Source organism: Lates calcarifer, unplaced genomic scaffold (genome assembly GCF_001640805.2).
Source record: "Lates calcarifer isolate ASB-BC8 unplaced genomic scaffold, TLL_Latcal_v3 scaffold_62_131, whole genome shotgun sequence".
NCBI classification, from domain to species: Eukaryota; Metazoa; Chordata; class Actinopteri; family Centropomidae; genus Lates; species Lates calcarifer.
The window spans coordinates 1-21,799 of record NW_026118170.1 but is presented as its reverse complement, the minus strand read 5'-3'; the positions used below and the strand labels follow the sequence as shown (position 1 = coordinate 21,799).

Genomic DNA, 21,799 nt, shown 5'->3' with positions numbered 1-21,799 from the left:
CACAGCTACAGGTAAAAGGCCGGTTCTGTATTTTTTAAACCCTCTGTGGACCAATTATATTTGCTGCTGTCCTCTCCCACACCTGGATCCATTCACTCTGTGCAGCTCCTATAAATGTGAATCTGCACTGGGACAGGTGGACTTAACTCTCTCAGCTCATTCTTTAATTTTATTTAATTTAATTTTACCTTTTAGTCTTTGGGAGGAGTTGGAGAATCGGCTTTTTTTTTTCTTTACATAAACATATTTTCCACCTACATGTATTCTCTTCTGGGGAATCCGACTGTTGTTACCCAGAAGGCACAGAGTTGGTAATTTGCAGGTAGAAAGAAAACGTCTGCTTATAAATCAGAACTGAACAGAAACTCAGATGTTTATGAGACGTTTAGGTTAAATGTTAACTGTTGTCACTGATCACATTTTAATATGTGGTTAAAATCTGCTTCACACTAAAGTTTGAAACTAAAGTAGTGACCTCCCAGGAGGCAGTGCATCTGGCTGCTGTTCTCCAAGAAACAGTTCCTGCTCCTAAACCTCCAAACTGACATTTTTACATTTCTGTTTGTGTATGTGTTAAACAAACTCGTTTCTGAGGTATCTGTGGATAAAGTCTTAAACTTAGTAAAGAAGCAGGCTAACTGTTTCCCCCTGTTTTCAGTCTTTATGCTAAGCTAAGCTAACCAGCTGCTGCCTGTAGCTTTATATTCACTGTGCAGACATGAAAGTTCCATATTTCTCATGTTTGTATGTGAAGCTGGAGCCAGCAGCTGGTTAGCTTAGCCTAACATAAAGACCGTAAACAGAGGGAACAATGCTAGCCTGGTTCTGTCCACAGGTAAAGCTCTGAAGCTCTCCTCTGAATTCTGTCTGAACCTGCAGATTATCAGGTGAAGCCTTCAGGGTAACTCAGAGTTTCTCTGGGTTTGAAACCGGTGACATTGTGGCACAAAGATGAGACAAAGACAAATACACACTCTCCCTCCAACAGCTGGTCCTGCTGTCAGTTTACAGGTTCTTATTTAAACTGGGTCCATCAGAACCTGTAAACTGGTTTTAAACTAGTCTCAGAACAACCATCACACACACAGAGATCTTTAAAATGGGACTGAAGCACAGATCATTATTCACACATATGAAACATTCATCTTCCACTTTCCAGGAGTGTGAAACACAGTGATGTGGTCGGATACTGTTCAGAACAACCATTACTTCATTACTCATTTTCACAGCTTTTTTTTTGTCATTCTCATGTTTAATATTCAAAGTGTAAAGTAAAAGTTGTCACTGATGGAGGCTGTGATGAGGGAACAGGAGGGAGATGAAAGTGCACACAGTATTGCTTCTGAATGAGACACCGTGTTTTTCTCTTTTCTTTTGTTCATGTCAGAGTCTTCTACCAAAACACCTTCGGTCCATCAGTGTGAGGAAACACCTTCATATCGTCTTCATATCCACCTGAGCTGTTCCTGTCCCAGGTAGAAGGAGGTGATGGTGTGAAGAGGTGAGATACTCCCGGAGGATAAAGACTCAACGCCTCAGCAGCAAAAAACAACACCATCGATACAGCTGGAGGAAAAACCCCAGAGGTGGAACAAAGTCTTTGTTTCTCAAGTCACAAGTCTCAGGCTCTAGATGTTAGAAGTCAAGTTACTAAGTTACTAAACTTTCAGGTCTTTAACAAGTCATTACAGCCCTGTCCTCTCTGACATGAGTAGAGATGGAGAGAGGGAACTGTTGTCATATTAATATAAATATAAATTAATATCTGATATATTTAGATCGTGGTCTGCACAGTGTGATGTTTTAAAACAGTGTGGAGAACATATTTATTTCAAACTTTGAACCAGAGGACACAGTAAAACACAGGAATTTCAGTCTTGTGTTAATTTTCTCTGTAAGTTTGAAATTTGGCCGTTAATAAGTTTAAAGTGTCGCGTCAGTTTCCTCTCAAGTTTCAGTGAGAAAAGTAAAAAACTGTCAGAAACGTCTCAGATCAAATGTTCTCAGGTCATTTCAAGTCAAAGTGTGAAGATAATCACATCTGACATCCATTCAGTCATCCATCCATCCATCCATCTATGCACATCCATTCATTCATTCAGTTATCATCCATCCATCCATCCATCCATTCATTCATTCAGTTATCATCCATCCATCCATTCATTCATTCATTCATTCATCCATCCATTCATTCATCCATCCATTCATTCAGTTATCATCCATACATCCATCCATCCATTCATCCATCCATCCATCCATCTATCCATTCATTCATTCAGTTATCCATGATCCATTCATTCATTCAGTCATCCATCCATCCATCCATCCATCCATTCATTCAGTCATCCATCCATCCACATCCATCCATCCATCCATCCATCCATTCATTCATTCAGTCATCCATCATCCATCATCCATTCATCCATTCAGTCATCCATCCATCCATTCATCCATCCATCCATCCATCCATCTATCCATTCATTCATTCAGTTATCCATCCATCCATTCATTCATCCATTCATCCATCCATCCATCCATCCATCCATTCCTCCATCCATCCATCCATCTATTCATTCATTCATTCAGTCATCCATCCATCCATCCATCCATCCATCCATTCATTCATCAGTCCTCCAATCATCATTCCTCCCTCCATCCATCCATCTATTCATTCAGTCCTCCAATCATCCATTCATCCATCCAGTCATCCATCCATCCATCCATCCATCCATCCATTCATTCAGTCATCCAATCATCCATTCATCCAGCCAGTCATCCATCCATCCATTCATTCAGTCATCCATCATCCAATCATCCAGTCATCCATCCATCCATCCATTCATTCAGTCATCCAATCATCCATTCATCCATCCACCCATCCATCCATTCATTCATAACAAAAATAAAATAAATAAAATAATAAAAATAATAAAATAATAGCAGTAAACAGGAGTCAGTTGTCTTCTGTCAGAGCTCCTGTTATATCTTCATCTCTCTGCTTCATTTTACTAAAAAGCACCAGTTTGTTTTTCTACTCAACAGAAACTCTGTTTCTCATTGTTCTGAGATCAGTCTTCAGTTTCCTGTGAACCATCAGGAGACAGAATCACTGTTAATGTCTCTAAAATCACAGTATCAGAGTGTTTCTGTCTTTAAACTGGTTCATAGAGTTCATGGAGGAAGAAGGTGAAAACACTAACGTTTGGATCATCAGTATGTATGATCAAGTATGAAGTTGGTAAAAACATGAGAAACAATTGATGTTTAAATTCAAACAGTAAATTCATGACTTCATTATCAAAGACAGCCATGATAAAACACATTACTAAGTTTAGATTTTACTCCCAAACCTTGCTCTCTGCCTCTGGATTTTTTTTAAGTCTCTCAGTTTCCCTGAAGGCAACTCTTAGTGTGGCATCATCCCCCTCTCCCTTTCTCCCCCTCTTCTCCTCCCCAAACTATTAGAGTTCTTCTGTTTTTCCTCTTTCATACAGTGTTTTTCTTTCTCTTTCCTTCCTTCCCATTTGTTTTATTTCCCTTTCATTACGACTGTTTTCTTTCTCTTTGTCAAGTCCTTTTTCTTTCATGGCTCGTTAACAGCCTCTTCCCGTCATAAAAGTTAAAAACACCCTCCCCTCCCCATGTTGCCTCCCCCTCTGTGAATCGTCTCAGCAGTGTAATTTGAAGATGATCAGGACGATCCTCTTGTACTCCTTCCTGAAGTTGTGGTTCAAGACGCCATAGACAACGGCGTTGAGGCAGCTATTGAAGTATGCCATGAAGTAGCTGGCTGTGAACAGCCACTCTGGTATTTCCTGGCTCAGCCTGGAGTCCAGCGCCACCGCCAGGCCGATCAGGTTCAGTGGCGCCCAGCAGACGGCAAACAGCACAAACACCACGAACATGGTGAGGAAGTTGCGGAGGTCATGTGGCTTGATTTTAGGCCGTGAGTCCGGCTTGACCCTGCGCCTCACCTGGATGACGAGGATCCAGATCCGCAGGTAGCAGTAGGTGACGATGCCGATCGGCAGGATGAAGTGCACCACGACCACCGTGATGGTGTAGAGCGAGCTGACCGACTGGGCGAAAGGTGCAGGAGTACACCCGAGGGTCGTACTGCAGAGACTCCACAAACCAGTTGGGCACGATGGCAAGGATGGTGAGCGCCCAGACGAGCACAACGTAGCACATGGTGTTGCTGTTGGAGAAGAGCTTGTCGTACTTGAGGCTGTGGCAGATGTAGCAGTAGCGGTTGATGGCGATGCCTGTGATGTTGAAGATGGAGCCGATGACACTGAGGCCCATCAGGAAGCCGCTGATCTGACAGTGGATGTAGCCGGCGATCCAGCCATCGTGGAAGATGGCGGTCAGGACCAGCGGGTAGGGGTAGATGGCAACCACCAAGTCAGCTAGGGCCAGGCTCACCACGAAGGCATTTCCTGCAGAGCGAGAGGAGGAAGACACGACATGACTGAGTGAAAGGTATGTCAGCATGAATTCGTCTGGTTTATATGGAGATACTGTCAGATGTTTGGTGAATGTAGAGTTAGCCATGGACACAGGCTCCGAACAAATGTTTAAATCGAAACAGAATTTATTTCACAGCTTTGACAAACATACTGAACACTTTCCATTGATTCTCCACCTTCCAGGCAGCTACTGGTTTCTCTTCATAGTCTGCTCTGATCAGCTGGTTAAGGTAGGTCCTCCACCATGATAAACATCCTTTCTGATGATTGTTTTGACACAAGGCTTTGCCATTTAAGATCTGAATGTGAATAGTTGTCTTTACCAGATGAATCACACAAGCAGCATGTTTTAGAAGTGAACATAACCTCCTACAAACCTTATGATCCCTGTGCACATACTGAATGACCTCAACCAACCAGAAAGTGTTTTTAAGGGTCTCTTGTTCAGGAGCTTTCTATCCTTTGTTGGACATGAATAGCATGTGGGGAAAATAAAATGTTGTCCAGGATAGTCACTGAAGATGGAGGTCAACCATTTATATGTTTTGAAATCCTGGTAATTTAAGAGGAGAGGCTGAGGCCAGAGGATTTGAATGGAGTGAATGTGTAAAAAAGTCAAGTGACATCAGTGGTGGACATGTCTGGTTTATATCCAGCTCTGTTAGAAAAGCTGGTGATGATTCTCATGTATTTGAATTTCTAACCGTGTACAGAAGAGAGTTCACTGTTCTAGTGTTCAGCTTAATTCTTTAATTCTAAGATTATAACTTGTTACTGAGATTTTATTTCTGTTTGAAAATATAACTAACAGAATTATAAATCTGCTGCAAAAACTCAGCTCTGAAAAACAAGAACAAAAGCAATGAAAGGGAAAATATTAGAATGAGCAAAATTACCTGTTTTGTTTTTAAAATCTTGCAGTGAAATTCTGTTCTTGTGAAGATTGGATTTGTGTGAGTTGAAAAGAACTGAACCAGTGGCTGCTTGAAATTGAAATCGTTTCTGGGTCTTAGAATTTCTGAACTTGTGAGCATTTTTTAGTGTTTTTGTGAATCAATTGGTCATAAAGATAATAGACAGATTAACTGGAAAATAAGCAGCTGTGATGTATGCTCAGTGTTCTCTCATAGCTCCTGAATTAAACATAAAAACCAGTTACACATAAGATGATACTGTCAGCAGCTGAAGGGAAAGAGTAGAACAGTATGGGATAAAAGAGATGGAGCCAGCAAATGTAAAAACAACACAACAATAAAGATGCGAGTTCCGTCAGAAAAACAAAAAGACAAACTGGGAACACTGAGCTCTAAACACTGGCAGGATGTTACTGAAGGAAAAAGCAGGAAACAAAAACAATCTCAGACAAAAACCATAAATCCAAACTCCCAGTCGGATCACATTCCCCTCCAACTTCACTTTAATATCATCCGGATCATTAAACTCTTCAAACCTCATCACAGCCGCGTTAATGTCTCCAGCATCATTACAGGCTAATGAATACAACTGTCCAAACCCTGAACACATCCAGTCCAACAGTCTGTACTCTAACCACTTCAGGCAGCTCACACACCTCAGCCAAAATAAGTTTCTAATGATGGAGAACTGATGTTCCCCAGGAGAGCAGTAAACACTGGTTTGTATTCAGGCCACAGCAGCAGCTGGACTGGACCAGGTTCATCCAGATACTGTATCCTCTGACCTGCTGCAAAGGTCTGCCACACAGAGAAATGAAGTTTGAGAGGCTGATTTAGTTTAACATTTACCTGTCGCCCTGAGTGAACCCTGCTGCATTTCAATGATGTTTTCTCTGTCCTATCATCACACAAAGCTGCTTTAATCAAACTGTGTCTGTGCTGCATCTGTATGGCAGACAGTTTCCTATCTCAGATATATTTACTCTCCACTCTAATTAAATCCATTCACAACCCAACTCAGGCATTTTCTTTGGAAAAAAGTTTTCATTTTAGTTTTTAAATCTTTGTGTCACAGTCGTATCTTCCTCTCCCAGCTGATACAACAACCAACTTCAGGAAAAAACGATCCTTCAAAAAACACATTAGTTTAACGTTTCATTCTCTAAATACTTGATACATTTTTATTATTGTATTGCAGGAAATTTAAACTCAAACCTCGTGGCCTTTCTCTGGAGGTGTTTGTCTGTTGTAAAGATTCACTCTCAGTGAAATTTTGCAAAGCATCTAGATAAAAAAAGAGAAATTACTTTATATCTGGTTTGATACATTTCCTTGTTAATCCTTGTTGTTTTGCTCATAAAGCCACATAAATCCATTTCAAATCATAAAACCAGACCTATCTTTAGATTCCAGAGGCCATTAGAGGTTAATGCAGATGTTTTTCTGTCACCTTATTTATCTCTCATACCAACAAACACTCTGACTTTAATCGTTTCCCTGTGACTGTAACATTGAGCTTCTTGCTCCACCGTCATCTGACCTCCACCTTCCATTTCCATCTAAACATCACCCTCTGGGCCTTTGGTTGGAGTTTTTATCAAACTGCGCACATCTTCACACCCAGAGCGTGGTCGTTAACTGAAGCAGTGTTAATAACACCTTGTTCTACCTGCTGAACTATACGGCACCATTCAGTATTTATCACCCCCCGACTCCAGTCTTCATTGCGAAGAAGCTCCATCGTTAATATTCTGGACGACAGCGCTTTGTCTCCGGCTCGTCACAGAAGGCCAGTTAGAGAAGAGCCGTGGAGCTCAGAGCTCAGAGGCGAGGGACTTGTTAACCACCAGTCAATATGTATTAGTCCGTGGTTCTGTCTTTATTACTGTGTTTGCCCTTTGCAACTATTCCCAACAACACCATGCTAGCCAGGGTTCGAGGTTCAATTCCCTGAGTAGTTAAATGATTGAGGAAGACTGCCAGAGGTGGTCTCATTAGAACCACTCTGTAAACCTATAGATTAATGCTGTGTAAAGATGCTTCTGTTAAAAGCTTCAGCTGTTAACAGTAGCCTCATTTAAAGCATGTAAAACCAGTAAATGTACCTTTACATGCCAGAATAGTTGGTTTCTGCTGAAGTTAGCAGTGGTGTAAAATCCATTAAAAGTAAAAAAAAAAAACTATATAAAAATACAAGTTAACAAATTAAAGGTTGAAAAAAGAGAAAATATGGAATAAAGTGTTGATGTAAGAACAGACGTTGGTCTTATTAATGTCTGATAAGGGTTATCAGATGACAAAGTATCATAGCAGATATACACAGTGTGACTTTACCTTACTAAAGTCAGTGACCATAGATTAAACCTACCCAGCTATGCTAATCAGTCTGTTCGTTAAGGGAAATGATGAATGAATCAACACAGATTTCTATCAGTGTGCTGTGATCTTTGCCTCTTGAACCCTCAGAGAAGTTACAGTACTTTCAAAGACATTGGTTTTTTTCCTCATTGAGGTGCAAATTTATGCAGCGAATCGTTTTCAGAATCTAATCAGATCATCTGTTCTGTGGAGGGAGCAGAGCTGGGAACTTTTTAAAGTTCCTGTAGTCTGGTGTTTTGGAGTTGCAGCGAGTCTCACGCAGACCGAGAGACATCAGGAACACCGGTCTGTTTTGAAGTGAGAGTCTCGGATTCGTTTTTCTGCTCGTCTGTTTTATTTGTTTGTCTCAGCAGTGTGAGCGTGTTCGACACTGCAGCTGCCGTTGGTTCCTCTGATCCTGACGGTATGACAGTAAACACTGCTGTCACCCACAGACAGATACACATATCAGGTTTCAGGTTGTAGGAAAAAATAGACACTTTTCCTGTCTGATTCAACCTTCAGCTGACATTTCTGCATCATACTGGAACAATGTACAGACACAAGAGATGGTGGTTATAAAACTGACTGTAGAGGGTCATATTCAGGGCTGTAGTCAGGATCTTAGAGGTGCTGAAAACAAACCTGCTCATGGGGGTCATTTTACCTGCTGACCCATGATGCTTTTAAACCAACAAAAAATAGAACAAGGACTGAGTATCAGCATCACTGATATCACCCTACACAGGTGAATATAACTGTCATCTAAATATACCAGCACATCAGTGTTAAATAAAAATAGAAGCTGAAGGTAGAAAAGTTTCCTGATTTAAAGGTTTATTCTGCATGGATTTCTGTGTGTGGAGCCTTCAGCCAATCACAGCACAGGAGCGAGGCAGGACTCAACTAAAAATGTAGAGACCAGGTCACGTCGCTGTCTCCGTCTCTCACTTTCTGTTGGTGTTGCAGATTTGTAAAGAACTACAGGTCTGTGTGTCTGTTTGACCAAGGGCGGGGCTTAATCGTAGGATTCATCCATTCAAAATTCAGCAGTGTGGCTCAGTAATATTGATATATATCAGGATACAAATCAAATCACTGTTTCTGTTGAGCTTAAAGGCTTCATTTTTCCTCCTCAGTGAGATGTGTAGATTCATGTTGTTGTGGCATGAAGCTGGAGAAAATGACTGTAAAGTCTTGCATTGTGCTCTAAAGGACGGCTCTGCTTCAGATGTTAAAAGATCAGTGGCAACACCTGTCTTTGTGGGAACATGCTTTCCACATAGTTTTCTTCTTGTCAGACTTTAAACAGCCAAAACATCTCCACGCTACTGAATTCCTCGGGCTCTTCTTTCAGCAGTCTCCACTTCTTTTGAACCTCGGGTTGTGTCTGTTGGGGCATCTTCTTCATTAATGCTGTCGCTCCAGTTTTCGTTCACATTTTCTGTCGTCATTTTCTCTTTTATCTTGCTCCCACTCAACCTAACCTGACGTGGCTCTAACTCTGCTCCAGCCATGTGATTATTTCACCATGGAGCTGTTCTCATTATCATTGGCTTTTTGTGTTGTCTGTGAAAACACGGATGGAATGAGTTCTATTGACGTCGTATTGACCATGTCTTATATCTCTACTGAGGGCCAACTTGATTTGTTAACAAACAGCAACTGACGAATCCTGCGTGTTAAACCATTAAATCAGAAAATATCTGTTTACAGACTCAGTTGTGTTGAGAACAGACTTCAGAGTCTTCACCTCGTTGTGTGTGTGTAAGATTTCACTTCCTGTTTTGATGTAATGTGATTGAAAGTCTTCACACAGTGTTTAGTGACCTGAACACCTGACCGTTAGGCCACCTGTCACAGCTGCACCTCCACTTCAGAGAGTTTGGATGTTGAGACATCAGAGCTGATGTTAACCGGCCAGACGATTTGCATCAGCTGAGCAGATGAGCTGCTGCTGCGAGCCAGAAACCGCTGAAGCTCCTCAGCCTTTGATCAGTGGCTGGCTTCAGTAATTGGTGAAGTGATCGTTAGCGTCAGTGCAGAACATAAAGGGCATCGACGATGCTGATTAAAAAAAGCTGCATTTAAACTGAGGAGGCTCAGAGGTCTTTGTGTTTTATTCATTATATTCCTAAGAATATCTGAGAGGTTGTTTGACCATAAAAATGAATGGTCCAGAATTCTTATTGTAGTTTACTGATTGGTTCAGGGGTATGTCTAAAAGTCAAATAGTCTGTGGAAAATCCAAACTGACTATAACCTCCTCCAAACGTCCAACCTGTGCAGCCGCCTTTTGCACATTTCACTCCCGTGATGAAAAGAAACAAACACAGCACAACAGAAACTTGTGACGGAAATTTATTTTAGAGTCAGGAGGTTAAAGATGAGCTGGGTTTGTTTTGTCTCAGACGCCTGCAGCAACGATTGCATCCTCTCCAACACTGAAAACACAAACAGACTGAATTACAGCCGATGATAAAGTATCTGAACAGTTAAAGGAAATTAGAGAGAATAAATCACGGTGCTGTGGCAACTCACTGGAGTGTCTGGATCCTCAGGCAGGTGTTCTGCAGCTGGACGGGGTTGGGCAGGTGGCTGGGATCAGGTCAGGCTCATCAAACACGACGTCAGGGAAAACCCAGGCTGCAGCAGAGCAGACGGCTTCACCTCTACAGCTAACATTTGCTGGGTTGTTTAGCTTCCTGCCACCTGCTATAGGTGTGGTAGCAAGTCACCTCTGCTCTCTGTGGATCAGGGAGTTTCATTTCTCTCCTGAACACAACATGACACAAACCAGCACCTACACACAGACCTACACCATCATTACCAGCCCCTGTAACTAAAGTCCAATCAGACTCGCCTGATTTATTTCAGCCACAGGTGTGTCAGTTTGTCCAAAATGTTCTTGAACCTCAGAGAAACAAAAAAACTTCAGCCTGAGTCTGACTGATTCATTCACATCTGAATCTCTGTTACAGCTCTGAGCCGATGTTTAACCTCCTCGAATGTTAAACTAGAACCCTGGACTAGAATCTTGACCCAAACCCTCTGGTCCTGTCAGACTGCTAAGACAGTCTACCTCTGTCAACACATTTAACTGTGGGTCAGCAGCTGAGACATCAGTTAATAACTAACTCAGGACAAAAAGGACAAAACTTTACTTTTCAGACATCAGAGATCATCTGTTGGACAGAGAGGAAGTGAACTACCTTCTGAACATCAGATACTCCCTCTCTTGTAGGTTTTGTTAAAATTTATTAGCAAAAACTGAAGTTTTTATTATGCAGAATGTCCCATTTTAGTATTTATAATGTTTAGAATAAAACATCTTTTGATGATTTTTTATATTATTAATCTGACTCTGCAAAGTAAATACAGTTAAAAGCAGTGGGGTAAAAATGTAGTGGAGTATAAGTATAAAGGAGCAGAAAATTTAAACACTCAAGTATAGTACACATACCTCAAAACGGTATTTAAGCATAAATGAACTTTGCCACGTTCCGCCACTGGTTCCAGTTTCTCTACAACAGCAGAGCCTTATCATCCACATGTGCCTGGATTAACAGGAGCTCAGAGAAACAGGACAAGTTTTTCGTCAGAAGTTGGTGTTGGTAAATGTTACTTATAATCAGAGTCATCTTATAATCAGGCTGCTTGTCAGGTACGACCTCTGCGTTTGCTCCAAAGGCGCTCATTTACAAATTAATCAGTGAAGTGTCCTGAACAAACAAGTGGAAAGAGACATTGGAGACGTTTTTCCTTTGACTCTGTTGTAACTACTGTAGAGTGTCGGACTCCTGAAGGACAGAGGAGAACTCCTTTAACCTTTCTCATTATAGTGACTCAGTGAAAATCCAAAGTATTGGACAAACTGGAATTTGATGATTTTGCGTCGGAGGGAGCCAGCTGAGGTGGTTCGGGTATATGATCAGGATCTGGAGGAGACCCAGACTCTCTGCAGGGATTATAGACCTCATCTGACATGGGAACGCGTCAGGACTCTCCAGGAGGAGCTGGAAAGTCTTGCTGGGGAGAGGGAGGTCTGGGATACTCTGCTCAGCTGCTGCCACCACAACCCAACCCCGGATAAGCAGAAGAAAATGGATGGACAGAAGATGTGATGATAGAACCAGAGGAAAAGTTCAGAGATCATCAAAGTCAGTAGGCTTCATCCTCTGGAGACCATTAACAATTGTTAACAGAAGGGAGATCCTTCGAGAGCTCAGCTTCATCCAGAGTTGTTGAGATGAAGACGAAGGTCTAAGAAGAATCATGAGTTTATTTTTTGAGTAGATCTTCCCAGTGGGTGGTATTTCAGAGCAGACCCTCCCCCCCCTCCTCCCCCACCTTCCCCCTCTCCTGTTGTCGGACCAGTTGGTTCAGGATTTGGTGTAAAACCCAGAGAAGAGCCATCTGACTGGACTCCATCTGTGAGCGACTGCTGACATTTACCAAGTCACATCACAGACTGTAACATGACAAATAAGCCAACTGGTTCAGGATGGACTCACTTGGTTTGTCAAGTTTTTCGTGGATGATACGACTCTCTGATCACGGCTTCATGCTGTCCCAATGATTGTCAGTAGGTGGCAGTAATGTTCCGAGAAACAAAGCAGAGCATATATTTAGGTTTGAAAACTGGTTTTACGAATGAAGACTGCAGGTTTGTTCTGACAGGCTAAAACACATTGAGCCTGGTTTACAAAGCTAAAAGTAAAAACACCTCTAATGATGTGAACATTTCCAGCTGTAAATCTGCTCCCACAGTAACTGAACAGAGGTGTGTTTACAGCCTCAGCAGAGACTTAGCTTGTGCAGGTTGTAGATGAATAATCTGTCGGTGTTTGTGCAGATGTGGTGACACTGACATGATGAGACACGACTTTACTGATGATCAGGTAACATGTCTCTGACGGCAGATGGAGAGAGGTGATGGATGGAGTGGGAGGACAGGAAAACAGGAGGAAAGAGGAGAATAATTCAGTGGCATGAGGAAAGAGGAGGTAAACCTGAGAGAGGGCTGGAATTGAGAGAAGAGGATCAGAGAGAGTCCTGACAGGAGCAGAGAGGAGGAACAAGAAGAGTGATTAAGAAGAGAGTGGTTGAAGAGAGAGGACACGGAGGAGAGGGAAAAGAGTTTAAAGGAATGAATCTAATAAAGGAGGAGAAAGGCAGGGTGGAGGAGAGGAGGAGAATTGGAAAGGCAATAGAGACGAGAGCTGAGAAGATGGAGGGAGGGAGGAGGGGAGGAGGCGCAGATAAGAGAGGACAGGGAGGGAGATGAGATGAATGAGGAGGTGGTGAGAAGAATAAATGAGAAAGGTGAAGAATTCATCCAGTGTTCCACCTGATCAGGGATCTGACAGAGAAACAGGAAATAAATGACACAATGACGAGGCTGTTGATGTCATTTACGTTGTTTATGTATGGATCGTATTGATTCATGTTGATGTTCATTTATCACCATGACAGGTCGGAGCTGTGGAGCAGAGACCAGACGACTGGAAGCTGCAGATTCAGACGCTCAGGTGACAGAAAATTATCAGATAATTAAAAACACTGTCAGCTGTACCTGCTCCACCTGCTCCAGGTTTAAATTCACTGACTTTCTGAATTTTATATGAAGACGTGTGAACATTGTCTTCAGCTGCACAGACGAGACGTTAGTTCAGTGTCGGACACTTTAAATGTAAATTCCTCCAGTCCTCCAGACTATAACTGTTTTTTAAAATTCAATGTGACACATTGAAACACTTCTATGATGTTTAACCATGATGTCTGACAATGTTCAGTCAGACCTAAATAAAGCACATCAGTTAATTAATGATCTACATTAAAAGAAAATAAAATCTTCACGTTTGAGAAGCAGGAAACTGAAAATATTTGTTTTTAGCTTAAATGATGATTCAAGAATTTGTTTGTGATGTCCTTTAAAGACTGAGAGAAGAATCATGAACAGAAATCTGTCCAACTATGAAGTTTCCTGTCTGATCTGAATGCAGCGTTTATTTAAAACGGGACATTAACTAAAGTTGTCCTCTCCAACAGTATCTGTTGTTTTTCTGCTCTTCAGCTGCTGGTTCATCAGACCTGGTCAATGGACGATCAATCAGATAAACTCTGCACACTCAATTCTCCAACCAGACCTCCGACCTAAACGACCACACAGGTCGCTGAGCTACGACACAGGAGTGAATCAGCTGCACGAGCGTCATGGCCACAATAACCAACACAACGCACCACAAACAACATCAGCTCAGACAGGAACATAACGACTGTTAGAAACTGTAACGTTAGAAACGGTGGTCAGACAGCTTCAGTCAGACTCAGCAGTGTGTGGAGGTCAGACTTCAACCTGCCGCTGAGTCCATTAACACAGTAAGAGCTTTCACTCAATGGCAGCTCATTGAGGCTTTCAGAGAGCTGACTGTGGCCTTCTTCCTCCATATTCTCTGTTCTGGTGTTTGACCTTTAGCCCTTTCACAGTCCAGCTTCTCTAACATCAGCTGTGTGGTGAATCGATGTTAATGCTTTAGAGCTTTAGATGAAGTCCGTCCTCAGCTCTCGGCTTTTCAAGGACGTAAACGACAAAACATCTCATTAATATTCAGATGTTGTCATCGTATGAGAGAGAAGATTCTCTGAGAGCTTTCATGTGATAGTTCCTCCTGACTCCGTTCGAGCAGTTAGAGAACAATTAGGAGTCTGGATTGATTTTCTCTCCCTCTGTATGTTGGAGAGTTTCCTAAGTAGCCGGGTGATTTATGCACGGTAGAGAAGTCCACATCAGTCTACATCAGTCCACATCAGTCCACATCAGTCCACAGCTTCTATCAGCTTCTATCAGATAACACACTGATTACAGTGAGTCACCCACTACTGTCAGTGAAAGTCCTTCACCCAGAGCCAACATGGCAGATCAACAGTCATAGTCGCTGCTGTTAGAGACTGATCCTGTGATGTTTAACTACAACAACATGAGAGAGAGACTCTGATCAGTTCACAGAGACCTGAACCAGATCAACAGTCAGAGCTGCAGCTTCATATAACACAGGACATGTTGGTTTATACACTGCCTGTCCACTTTATTAAGTACACCTACACAATCCACAACAATCCAGCTCTGCCACATCTTCTCCTTTATCCACCTTCAAACAACAACCAGCTTTCACAACAACTTCATCCATCAACCATCAGACTCTTCATTCACCCACCCCACCCCACCCCAGTAATATCCTTATGTGTCTGTAAAAAGTCTCACGTTTATTTACAATTTAATTTTTCTATTTGTTTAAATGTTTATGTTGTTTCAGTGGAAAGCAGAAACAGTGAAGTTTCCTTCACTGGTTCTGTTTTTTATTGAATGATGATAAAGATGTTTGAGGTTTTGAGGATACTGATCTGAAAATGAGGATTACCCTTCATCATTAGGAGAAATGTGTCTTAGCATCTGAGAGACGTCGGTGTCGCAACACACACAACTTTACTTATGGATGCACAATCAAGTTACAGACAACATTCAACATGAAGAATAACACCTGCCTCCATGTTCCCTCCAACAGCTCCCTCATGCCATACCTCTGCACCCCCACCCCAGGTGTTCCTAATAAAGTGACCACTGAGTGTTTCTTCCTGTTCTAGTTCATGCAGGAGATTAAACTGGAGTCTTCTAAGAATCATTCTGAACCTGAAGCTTCAGCAGATGTTAACACCTGTTCTTTCCTCTGCTCAGCTGATCAAACACCTGTACCTGCTTTCCTCAGCTTCCTGTTCCTGAACACGGACACGATCACCAGCAGGTTCCCGATAACATCCACCACGATGGTCGTGATCAGGACTCCGGCCAGCAGGGTCACCACCCAGGGGAAGGACCGGTGCTGCTGACCCGGACCGCCCCCCTCCTCCGCTCCCGCCGCCGGCGTGGAGTTGCGGGGCCCCAGGGTCCCCCCCACCATGGTGGGTTCGCGGTCCTCCAGGGACATCAGTTGCGGAAGGTGTCTCGGGTCGACGAGTCGCATCGGGTCGTGGTCGCGGAGGGTCGGTCCATTCAGCATCACGCGGGGCGGTCAGACCGGGACCCGGAACGGAGCGCACCGCCGCGCGCTGTGGCACCGGAGTGACGCGCCCTTCACGCGCCGGAGTCTGCGGACATTTTAGCGGCCGATCAGAGACCGATCTGTCCGGGAGGGTTCGGCCTCAGGGGGTCTGGGCAGGAAGCCCAGGGACCGAAAACCGACCGGAAATATGTCAGAAACCAGCAGGAGCCAAGAAGTGACACCGAGCTGCAGCCTCAGGTTTCCCGCCTCTCGGTCCTGATGTTTCCTCCGTTACTCACCGTCCACAGTCTCAGGTTTCCCGCTCATTCACACTCTCACGTGCGGAAACAACTTCAACTCTGAGCCGCTGCTGAGGTTCACGCGCCTTATAGAGTCCGACGAGGACGCGCCTCCTCTCTCTCTCTCTCTCTCTCTCTCTGTCTGTCTCTCTCTCTCCCTTTCTCCTTCTCCCTCCCTCTCTCTCTCTCTGTCTCTCTCTCTCTCCCTCCCTTTCTCCCTCTCTCTCTCTCTCTCCATCCCTCTCTCTCTCTGTCTCTCTCTCTCTCCCTCCCTTTCTCCCTCTCTCTCTCTCTCTCTCTCCTGATTGGTTGATGTTCCTCTTCAGGCTGAACTCACCTCCACCTGTGATTCTGTGTTGACCTCTCTTTGACCTTTAGTTATTAAAACATCAGACCTGTGCCTGTGGATGTATTATAAGAACTGCGGTGGAAGTGGTTTCTAGCTTCAGGTACCTGGACGTACACATCTCTGATGACCTCACCTGGAGCACCAACACTTCCTGCCTGATTAGGAAGGCACATCCCAGTCAGGACCCCTGTAGCCCCTGCAGCCCCCCACCCCTCTGACACCCACAAACATATCTGCACATACTGTTTGCACTAATCTGAACACTGGACATTGCACAATGCACAGTTGTCACTCTAACTCTTTGCACACTATCTCAATGGTAAAAGACTTTTGGATATTGTTGTGTCTTTTCATTTTATTTCTATTTATCTTATACATATTATAGTGTTTATACTTATACTGTGAATTTTCAAATCTTCTGTCACTTCACCAGAGGAAACTTTGAAGACACATGTTGTCACTCATTTTACAGAACCTGTGTAATAAACATCACCTGGTTTCCTCTGCAGAGAGAAACTACAGCAGCCTGTCAATAACCTACAGGACAGAGAGAGGGTGGAGCCAGCAGGGTGATGGATCTGAATCATCAGCTCCGATCCAAAACACAAGAGGAGGAGGAGGAGGAGGAGGAGGAGGAGGAAGGGGGGCTGGAGTATAAAAAGACAAGATGGCACCCAGAGAATTTGAATCATTCATTTCCACATCAAACAGGACGTTGGCAGAGTCTTTGGATTTTCATCCAAACAGGGTAAATAACTCGGCTTCATCTGACATGCTCTCTAGAGTCTCCGCTGAGGATACTGAGACTCATACACACACACACACACACACACACTACACGAGCAGATACACCTGTAGGATGTTCGACCAATCACAGTGAAGCTCATACAGAAACCTCCTGTGTAAACACAGAGAGACATGAACTCACTGTTTATCAACACGTCTCAGCTCTCATCAAGAAATCTGTCAGTGATTTCAGGTCACGTTCACACTCTGCATGTTCTCACAGGTTTGTTTGAACACCTGGACTCACCTGGACCTGAGGAGCTGAAACAAAAGCTGAGTCTGATTAAAACTTTCAGATTTTTCTTTTAATTTTTCAGCAGCCACTTTTCTCACCTCAGAGTCGAACAAGCTAAACATTAAAAAGGTTTTTTTGTCACTTCCTTCTAAAACAACCCGTCTGTGTTTTCTGACGCCCCCTGCTGGCAGGAGGTGATTGTCTGTCAGAATCGTTACAGATGTTTTCTGCTCTGACACCTCTGAGCTCTGCAGAAGTTTAGGCAACAGAAACTTTGGTTCCTTGATTGTTACATGTTTTTTCTGACTGTAATCTCAGACATTTAGAGTTTATTTCTCAGAGTCTTACTCCTCTCTCTCACCTCTACAGTCGCTCTAACTCATTCTTCTCTGTTTAAATGGACACATCAGCTACAGTGCTGCGGCAGACACAGTAACAACACATGATAACAGCTAAATTAATAATGAGAACATGTTTCCTTATGCAGCACAGCTGATGTATTAACCACAGCTCAGACTGTTTTCTGTAAATGAACAGGTACAGGTGTGTTCGTCGTCTCATAGGTGATGTGTTAATGAGGTTTCACCAGAATGAATCTGTTTCCTGTGAATAACAGCCGATGGTCTCTGACCTCTGAGTGATGTTTCACTGCAGTTAATCACCTGTTGTTTCCTCTGAATAACGTCCTGCACCTGCACAACAATGAGGTCTATTCTGTCGACAGATTTCCCAGAATTCACTTCAGCCCATGAAATAGGTTTTCTTTGACCTTTGAGCCTTGCCTCCGTCCTCTCAGCTCCTTCCTGCCACAAACAGAGCTGTTTCCACTGAACAGATTCACTGAAGAGCTGCAGACGAGCTTCATGTGACCACACACACACACACACACACACACAGCCTAACATGAACATAAAGATAAATGCTGCTGCAGAGAGACGTGGACTACATTAGTGCTCTCCAGGGTCACACACTGTCGCCTCTGATTCTGTTGATTTCCAGGAATTCCTGCTCAGGTGTTCCACGTGAAGAGCTCCTGAGGTCACTGAGGGTCAAACCTCCTGACCATGATAAGGTGGTAATCCCTGAGGGGAAAGTAATGTATAACACCTCTGAGCTGCTGTGACTGAGATCTTCAAGCTGAAAAGTTCATAATTTGCCCCAGAAAAAACTCATTAGTGAAGTTTATTTCTTGTAAGACAAGTCCAAAGTAACGGAGGAATTTACAGATGGAATGACTGCTACTGTAAAATATTGGAAAGATGATGACCAGTTATGCCGAGTTCGTAGTAGTTATTTTTGATTAATGTATTTGGAAAAACTGGTTTTAAACAAATGTTCTGTGTGTTTCAGCTGAATTCACGGAAACAACAGGATCAGAGTAAGAAAATATTTTTATTTCTATTAAAAAAATCAATAAAATATTTCTGAAACTTCACATAAACAATTAATCAGTTATTAAAATAATTAGGAAAGAAAGAGATACTTGAACTGTCGCTCAAATGTCACAAAGCTAAACAAAAACCACGTAACATAACTAATAATGTCATAACAGTGTAATAATAGAAGGACTCTGCAACATAAAAATAATGTAAATGTTGTCTTAGTGATCTGTATTAATGGAAGTAATATAATTTAAAAGTAAATAATAATATCAGAAAAAAGATGTAAGTGTCAACAAAAATGTCATCATATAGTAAGGCATGAAAAATATCTGAAATTGTGTGTTCAATGTCAGATAATGTCACACTGTTTCAAATCTAAGGGGTAATTTGTATTACAAGTAACATGAAGAGAGGCATTTGAAGGACATTTAAACTGTTTCTTAATTATATTTGAAGTAAAGTTTCAGGACTTGAAGCTTTGGACAGTTTCTGAGATTAACATGTTTTGTCTCTGCGGGAGTGAGAGAAGGCACATCACCTGAGGAGGACAACAAAAGTAGTTAAATGTCCTCAATGTTCTATAAGTATATTCTCATGTGCTCATTACTACATTAAATATGGGGCAAGAGAATACAGCAAAGTGTCTCCAAGTGGTCAAACATGTCATTAGTTTTGCTGTGGACTGTTAAGTTTTGTCTAAAACAGAATAAATAAAGTCTTGTTGATTAGTTGAGTTTCTCTATTTTCTAGTTTCTATATTTTGTAATGGAGAAATATTAAGTATTTCCTACTTGCAGTTTGAATTTAAAATGTATAATTGAGTCTAAAACTCTGGCTAAAAGCCCTAACCCTAACCTCCGTCTATAAGTGGCTAAAAGCTGTAACCTTAACCCTAACCCTTCAGCTTTTCTTTTAACGCCTTAATATACTAAGACATTTTCTGACCATTTTTCATGCCTTACTATTTTATGACTTTTTTTGAGGCCTTTGACGCCTTACTATACTATGACATTTTTTGACCATTTTGGAAGTCTTACTATACTATGACATTTTTTGACCATTTTTCATGCCTTACAATACTATGACTTTTTTGACCATTTTGGAAGTCTTACTATACTATGACATTTTTTGACCATTTTGGAAGTCTTACTACACTATGACATTTTTTGACCATTTTAGAAGTCTTACTATACTATGACATTTTTTGACCATTTTTCATGCCTCACAATACTATTACATTTTTTGACCATTTTGGAAGTCTTACTATACTATGACTTTTTTGACCATTTTTCATGCCTTACAATAATATGACTTTTTTTGACCACTTCCCATACCTTACTATACTATGACATTTTTTGACCATTTTTCATGCCTTACAATACTATGACATTTTTTGACCATTTTTCATGCCTCACAATACTATGACATTTTTTGACCATTTTTCATGCCTTACTATACTATGGCATTTTTTGACCATTTTAGAAGTCTTACTATACTATGACATTTTTTGACCATTTTACATGGCTTACAATACTATGACTTTTTTTGACCATTTTGGAAGTCTTACTATACTATGACATTTTTTGACCATTTTGGAAGTCTTACTATACTATGACATTTTTTGACCATTTTTCATGCCTTACTATACTATGACTTTTTTGACCATTTTGGAAGTGTTACTATACTATGACATTATTTGACCATTTTGGAAGTCTTACTACACTATGACATTTTTTGACCATTTTTCATGCCTCACAATACTATTACATTTTTTGACCATTTTGGAAGTCTTACTATACTATGACATTTTTTGACCATTTCCCATGCCTTACTATACTATGACTTTTTTGACCATTTTTCATGCCTTACAATAATATGACTTTTTTTGACCACTTCCCATACCTTACTATACTATGACATTTTTTGACCATTTTTCATGCCTTACAATACTATGACTTTTTTGACCATTTTGGAAGTCTTACTATACTATGACATTTTTTGACTATTTTGGAAGTCTTACTACACTATGACATTTTTTGACCATTTTAGAAGTCTTACTATACTATGACATTTTTTGACCATTTTTCATGCCTCACAATACTATGACATTTTTTGACCATTTTGGAAGTCTTACTATACTATGACATTTTTTGACCATTTCCCATGCCTTACTATACTATGACTTTTTTGACCATTTTTCATGCCTTACAATAATATGACTTTTTTTGACCACTTCCCATACCTTACTATACTATGACATTTTTTGACCATTTTTCATGCCTTACAATACTATGACATTTTTTGACCATTTTTCATGCCTCACAATACTATGACATTTTTTGACCATTTTTCATGCCTTACAGTACTGTGACTTTTTTGACCATTTTGGAAGTCTTACTATACTATGACATTTTTTGACTATTTTTCATGCCTTATTATACTATGGCATTTTTTGACCATTTTAGAAGTCTTACTATACTATGACATTTTTTGACCATTTTTCATGGCTTACAATACTATGACTTTTTTGACCATTTTGGAAGTCTTACTATACTATGACATTTTTTGACCATTTCCCATGCCTTACTATACTATGACTTTTTTGACCATTTTGGAGGTCTTACTATACTATGACATTTTTTGACCACTTTTCATGCCTTACTATACTATGACATTTTTTGACTATTTTGGAAGTCTTACTATACTATGACATTTTTTGACCATTTTTCATGCCTCATAATTCTATGACATTTTTTGACCATTTTTCATGCCTCACAATACTATGACATTTTTTTGACTATTTTGGAAGTCTTACTATACTATGACATTTTTTGACCATTTCCCATGCCTTACTATACTATGACTTTTTTGACCATTTTGGAAGTCTTACTATACTATGACATTTTTTGACTATTTTGGAAGTCTTACTACACTATGACATTTTTTGACCATTTTAGAAGTCTTACTA

The 21,799-nt window shown here is 41.3% G+C and overlaps 1 protein-coding gene and 1 long non-coding RNA gene across 8 annotated transcripts; both read right to left on the bottom strand.

Moving 5' to 3' along the window:
* Nucleotides 1-3,231: 3,231 nt before the first annotated feature.
* mtnr1al (melatonin receptor type 1A like) lies at nt 3,232-16,123 on the bottom strand. The gene is given in 3 exon segments (XM_018674986.2): nt 3,232-4,088; nt 4,090-4,439; nt 15,495-16,123. Coding segments are annotated over 3 exon segments (1,074 nt in total). The 5' UTR covers nt 15,799-16,123; the 3' UTR covers nt 3,232-3,668.
* Nucleotides 16,124-19,823: 3,700 nt separating this feature from the next.
* Nucleotides 19,824-21,780, bottom strand: LOC127142275 (uncharacterized). 7 transcript variants are annotated; one of them, XR_007812772.1, is made up of 5 exons: nt 21,074-21,780; nt 20,734-20,998; nt 20,599-20,658; nt 20,166-20,484; nt 19,830-20,090 (listed from the first exon to the last, which is right to left on the bottom strand). It is a non-coding gene; the product is annotated as an uncharacterized LOC127142275 (long non-coding RNA). The 7 variants fall into 7 exon arrangements; XR_007812771.1 differs by having other exon boundaries at nt 20,166-20,673; nt 20,939-20,998; XR_007812767.1 differs by lacking the exon at nt 21,074-21,780 and having other exon boundaries at nt 20,734-21,063.
* Between the last annotated feature and the right edge of the window lie 19 nt (nt 21,781-21,799).